This window comes from Solanum lycopersicum, chromosome 2 (genome assembly GCF_036512215.1).
Source record: "Solanum lycopersicum chromosome 2, SLM_r2.1".
Lineage (NCBI taxonomy): Eukaryota > Viridiplantae > Streptophyta > Magnoliopsida > Solanales > Solanaceae > Solanum > Solanum lycopersicum.
This window is the reverse complement of record NC_090801.1, coordinates 42,949,406-42,955,784: the sequence shown is the minus strand read 5'-3', so window position 1 is coordinate 42,955,784 and position 6,379 is coordinate 42,949,406. Positions and strand designations below refer to the sequence as shown.

Sequence of the window (6,379 nt, the reverse complement as noted above, 5' to 3'; positions counted from 1 at the left end):
TCAAAATAGAGGATGAGATGTTCTAGAAGAAGCTCTTGACAGAACAGTGCTTGATGCTTCAGCAGGGGCTTCATAACCTGTAATAACAGTGTCTTGACCTGTAGCATTTGTTTTTACATCATAAATTGCAGTATCCTTCTCTGCATGGTTATGTTCCTTCTTAGAAAATACCTGTGCATAATCTAGCTCAGCATTTGGAGATTCTAACATCATCATCAGTAAGAGAAGGTCCAATGAAGTGTGAGACATGATTGGGAGATGACAATTTACTGAATGGGAATACAATTTATTTGAGTGTCACATTTTTGCTTATCGTAAATCTTCTAAGACTCATGTTGTACAACAAGTATCTTTTCTAAGTAAGTGAGTACTCAATCATTACACAAGCATCTTCTCTAGAAGAGAATTTATCTTACTTCACAAGCTTTGTGACATAACAAAGATACCCTATAGTTCTCAAGTGATCTAACTTTGGTGTAATTTGTGAAAAACCTTATAAGGTGACAGTCCTTGCAATATACTGGAAGGCATTCTGTTGATTAAGTACACTGCATCGGACACACATTCACTCCAAAATCTTATGGGAATAGACCCTTGAAACCTAAGGGCTCTAGCTACCTCAAGTATGTGTATGTACTTCCTTTCTACCACTCCATTTTGTTGTGGAGTGTGTAGACAACTACTCTAATGAATTACCCCCATAGTAGAAAACAAAGTGCTACATTCTATGTTGAAGAACTCAGTACCATTATCTAATGTCACCCTTTAATACCCCCGTTGAATTGTGTCTTAATCAATCAAAGAAAGATTTCAATGTTTGGAAAACATCACTTTTGAATTTCAACAAAAATAATCAAACCATTCTTGAATTTTCATCTACCATTGTAAAAAGAACATGTATCCATTATGTGTTGCAATTCTATACGGACCCCATACTTCAAGATAAATTATTTCAAATATAGAATTAGTTCTAGAGTCACTAGTAGGGAATGAGAGACTAGTTTTCTAAGCTAAAGGGAAAACTAGACACTTATCAAAAGAACCTGTATTGACACTCTTATCCCGCAAAGATAATTGCTTGAAAACTTTAAATGGAGGATCACCCAGCTTGTTGTGCCAAAGCCAACAACGTGAGTCATCCTTTTGTCATCATACTTTTGTCACTAGCAGCAGTTGTAAATTATTTTTAAGGGTTGTATTTACCATATTTTAAGGGTTAAGGACGTGGAGTCGATACTCCTCCTTTAGAGTCAGTCCTGATAGTGAGGGAGTTTCCTGAGGTTTTTCCTGATGACTTGCCCAGTGTTCCTCCAGAACGGGAAATAGACTTCGGCATTGATCTTATACCTGATACAAAACCAATATATATTCCTCCTTACCGGATGGCCGGCTGAATTGAAAGAGTTAAAAGCCCAACTCAAGGATTTGTTAGACAAGAGTTTTTATTAAACCTAGAATATCTCCATGGGGTACGCTAGTACTATTTGTGAAAAAGAAGGATGAGTCCCATAGGATGTGCATTGATTACCATCGGCCTCTTAGAATTGATGATTTATTTGACCAACTCCAAGGGGCGAGTTATTTCTCGAAGATTGAATTATGTTTGGGCTATCACCAATTTAGGGTTAGGAATGCTGATATTCCTAAAATAACCTTTCGAACCAGGTTTGGTAACTTTGAATTCTTAGTAATGTATTTTGGTCTAATGAACGCTCCGGCAACTTTTATGAATATTGTAAATGGGGTTTTCAGGCAATATTGATTTATTTATAATCATATTTATTGACGATATTTGATCTATTCTAAGAACGAGGGTGATCACATGGAACATTTGAGGATAGGTTTGCAAGTTCGTAAAGACCAGAAATGTATGCTAAGTTTAGCAAGTGCGCGTTTTGGCTTATGTCAGTTACTTTCGTCGGTCATATAGTGTCAATCCTATGCATAAAAGTTCAACCTAAGAAGACCGATGCGGTTAAGAATTGGCCTAGACATCTAAGTCCCGAGGATATTTGAAGTTTTTTGGGCTTGGTCATTTAGTATAGAAGATTTGTTGGAAGGATTCTCATAACTTTGACTCAAAAGAGATCCAAATTTTAGTGGTCAGCGGCTTGTGAGAAGAGTGTTGAGGAGTTGAAAAATAGACTCACCATCGCTCCAGTGTTTGTAGTTTATTATGACGCTTCTTGTGTGGGTCTAGTATTGTAATGACCCAAAAGCTCCTCTTTAGATTTTGAATATTTGTTTAACTTAAGTTAATTAATCAATAGTTTATGGGCTAAAGTGATAATTTATTTAAAATCCTATACTAGTTGTCCCTCATATATAAAAATATAAATTGGTGAAATTTAGTACTTTTACTATAATTATTATTTAAAGAAATAAGAGGAAAAGAAAACTAACCAAGAATACAATTCGTGCAACCTCGCAATGGAGATTCGACCTAAAGGTAAACAAATCTTTTCAATTTATGCCTGCTTTATCTTATTATCGTATATATGCAATGTTGCTGATTTGTATTAAATGGAACTGAATGAATTTTTAATGTTGACATGTTAGTGTGGATTTGGTTGAATTAAGGAAAATTATATTTTATTCTTTTCATAAAGTGATGATAGAAATTATACTAGTATTATAATGTGGGTTTGAAAAAGGTTGAAATATTTGAGTTTTGAAAGAATGAATGGTATATTAGATTTATTTATTTTTTTCCAAGTTTGATTAGAATCATCTGCCTCTTTTGGATCAATTTTTAATAGAGATTTGGCATGATAATTGGCCAAATAATGGATAGCCAATAACGACATGATGATGAGGATATAATTTAGAAGCATAAAAAAAACTGTATTAGTAAAAATATGCATAAGGATTCAACGCATGGCTGAAGCAGTGTGTCCATAATTTTTCCATTTTAGCGTGAGAGCTACAAGTAGTGTAGCTTTATTTTTTTTATGACTTATAGAGATGATACATTTTCTTTGTTATGTTGTGAGTCAAGAAAATTAAATATTGGTATATTATATAATATGAAAATTATTAAGGTTGTATTAATTGGAAAATATGATAGTTGAAATGTGAGTTGGCATCAAGAATTATGAACTTTGGTCATAAAATTGGGTGAATTTAAAGGTCAAAGTTAAAAACATAATAATGTGGGTGTTGTTAGTTCTGAAACCTTATTACGAATATATGCTTGAATAGATTCCATTGGTTCGGAAGCTCAATGGAAGGGGAAGGTTCAAGCCCCGGAGTGATCATTCGATTGACTAAGGCAAGTGGATTTCTAAACCCTTGTTAAGCGTATGAAATTCGTGTATTTCCTTGTGTGGTGTTGAGAATGACTTGGAGACTTGTTGTTTATTTTTTGGTGTTATATTCCTTGTTGTGAATTGTGCTTTGTAATCAAAATGGTTATCTCCTCATTTTCATCTGAGCATGTCAATTGCATTGTATCTGAGACATGATTGTGGTATAAGGATGTATTATTTCGAGGGTCGTATCGCGCGACGCGATGGATATTATATTTCGAGGGACGTATCGCGCGCCGCGATGGTTACTATTATCGAGGTTTGTGTCGTGTGCCGCGACAGATGCATGGACAGATATGTCCCCCATGGGTCCCGGACTGAGAGACAGCGGGTGTATATCGTTAAGAAAGACATGCATCATGATATTTGACATTGCATCCCATGGCATTGCACATTTTGTTATTGATGAACTTGAACATGTGTTTTGCTGATCTTGTGATTGTTTCTCTGTGAAGCTTGTGACTGTTGAATATTGAGTTGTTATTGAGAATGTGTAAACTGATAGAGTGTGTTTATCGAGTTGTGTGTTTGGTAAACAGTTACGCTATAGCGTGGAGGTTTAGATAGGGCGTAAGGAGTACCCGTATTTTGTTCACTTAACTTGTGTTTAGAGGTTTGCTTGTTGGGTACTGCGTGGTTTGGTACTCACCCCTTGCTTTTACAAATTTTTGTAGGATACGAGCCTTGATCTTCGTGATACCTGTCATTCTTTTCGTTTCCGAGGCATTTTGTGGAGGACTGTGAAGTAGCTGCTTGTCATCTCAGCGAACTTTCCTACTCCAGTTTATGATTTTGTTTTTACTTGAAACACAACTTCATTTTAGACTCCTATTTTATTTCAATTCTAATATTTACATTAGAGGCTTGTTCACGTGACAACCTTGTTTTGGGAATTGAATTAATATGACTTGGTTTCATAATAGAAATTGTTGTTGAATTGTCATTACTTCCGCACTTTGTTAGATATTTGGTTTTAGGCTGACTTGTCTTGGTGGGAGAAGACGAGTGCCATCACACCCAGTTTTTGTGTCGTGACAAAATGGTATCAGAGCCCAAGGTTAATAGGTCTCACGTGTATACAAGCCGAGTGTAAGTAGAGTCTGAAGGATCAGTACGAAGACGTCTGTACTCATCTCTGAGAGGCTATAAAGATTACTAGGAAACTTCCTTTTGTTCACTCTTTCTCTTCGTGCGTAGTTACCTTCGTTAGTACTGGGTTGTTGTATACTCTTTTGACAGATGACGAGGACTAGAAATAATGTTACTGGTGGTAGAGGGGAGGCACTTCCCGAGGCAATTGTTGAGGCCCCAGCTAGAGGTAGGGGTAGATCTCGAGCTAGAGGTCGTGCTAGTATTACGACACCAGCCAGAGGTCGTGGACGTGGAGCAGCACCAGTGAGAGGTCGTGCTAGAGAGGTCTCTATAGAACCTAAGATTGATAGCAGAGAGGACTAGGTTCCTCCAGATCCCGTAGTCATACCTTTGCTTCAGGATACACTATTGAGGGTGTAAAGTGTGTTAGAGGGCTTTTCTCAGGGCTGTGGTGCGACTACCACACCACATGACTCTCGTACTAGAGAGGGGGCTCAGTCCCAAGAGCAGCAACAAGCTCCAGTTGTTCAGGATGAGGTGGGTCAACTACCAGTGGATCCCGCGGTTCAGAATGATGTTGCACAAGCAGTTGGGGGTCAAGTTGCATCGATGGTTGTTCTGACAGAGGATGAGCAGCGTAGGTATGAGAGATTTTGAATGATGGACCCACCTCAGTTTCAGGATGGCAAAAGCGAGGACGCTCATGAGTTTCTCACTACTTGCTGAGAGTTACTAGAGGTGGTTCGATTAGCTGAGTCACATGGGGTTCGATATGCTACACTCCAGCTTTGTGGACCAGCGAGAGACTGGTGGAGGACTTATTCGGGAGTTTTGCCAGTTGGATCTCCTCCAGTGACTTGGGATCAGTTTGCTAGTGCATTCCAAGATCGTTTTATCCCTTGGAGCGTGAGAGAGGAGAGTCGCTTGAGGTTTGAGAGTCTGAGACAGGATGGTTTATCGGTTATAGAGTATGAGGCGCGTTTTTGCCAATTGTCTAGGCATGCGTTGGCCATTATCCCAAATGAGACAGAGAGGATCCGCAGATTTGTGACGGGATTGACTTTCTCTATTAGGTCAGCTGTGTTTCGGGCATCTAGGGAGGGGGCTTCTTTCCAGTCCATTGTGAGCGCCGCCAAAGAGGCAGAATTGATGGAGAGAGAGGATTTTGGAGACCCTAAAAGGGCCCGTATATCAGGACAGTTTCATGGTACCTCATCTGGAGGTAGGGGATCACAGAGGGTGAGTGGTTCTTTTCAGCAGCGGGGACCTATTCATGCATCTATGCCGATATTTGAGGGTGGCCAGACATCTAGTGTTTCTTATAGCCCGGGTCAGGGCTTGTACGGTTCACAGCAGCGACCTACAGGGCGAGGAAATTATAGTGGATTTTCAGGGTCCACACAACAGTTCCCAGGTCAGAGATTTTGTTTTACTTGTGGAGATCCCAATCATCTAATGCGGTAGTGTACTTCACAAAGGGGTCGTGGTGGGCCTCAACCTAATTCTTCATTCCAAACTAGACCACCAGCACCACAGGGTAGAGGTCGTGGCAGAGTTCAGTCAGGTGGAGGTGTTAGAGTTTCTAGTAGTAGTGTTGCAGCTCAGCAGAGTGGGGGTAGAGGTACCACCCAGGATGGAGGTGGACGAGGAGACCACTGCTATGCTTTCCCTGGGAGACCTGAGGCGGAGACCTCTGATGCTGTTATTACAGGTATCATCCCAGTATGCCATCGACCTGCTTCTTTGTTGTTTGATCCAGGTTCTACATTTTCTTATGTGTCTACCTATAGTGCTGCTAAATTTGACATGATATGTGATAGCATGACTGTACCTATTTGTGTTTCTACACCCGTGGATAAGCCCTTAGTGGTGGATCGAGTGTATCGATCCTGTCTTGTTTCTTTGGCTGGGTATGATACTTGGGTAGACTTAATCATTCTGGGGATAGTATACTTTGATGTTATCTTGGGTATGGATTG

At 39.6% G+C, this 6,379-nt stretch overlaps 1 protein-coding gene across 1 annotated transcript in view; it reads left to right on the top strand.

Moving 5' to 3' along the window:
• The first annotated feature begins 4,547 nt into the window (after positions 1-4,547).
• Positions 4,548-6,379, top strand: part of LOC138342048 (uncharacterized) — a 4,484-nt gene continuing 2,652 nt past the window's right edge. Inside the window, exons 1-5 of the mRNA XM_069294232.1 lie at positions 4,548-4,724; positions 4,845-5,041; positions 5,498-5,814; positions 5,929-6,021; positions 6,112-6,227. Coding sequence (XP_069150333.1) covers positions 4,548-4,724; positions 4,845-5,041; positions 5,498-5,814; positions 5,929-6,021; positions 6,112-6,227 — 900 coding nt within the window. The remainder of the gene's footprint in view (positions 4,725-4,844; positions 5,042-5,497; positions 5,815-5,928; positions 6,022-6,111; positions 6,228-6,379) is intronic.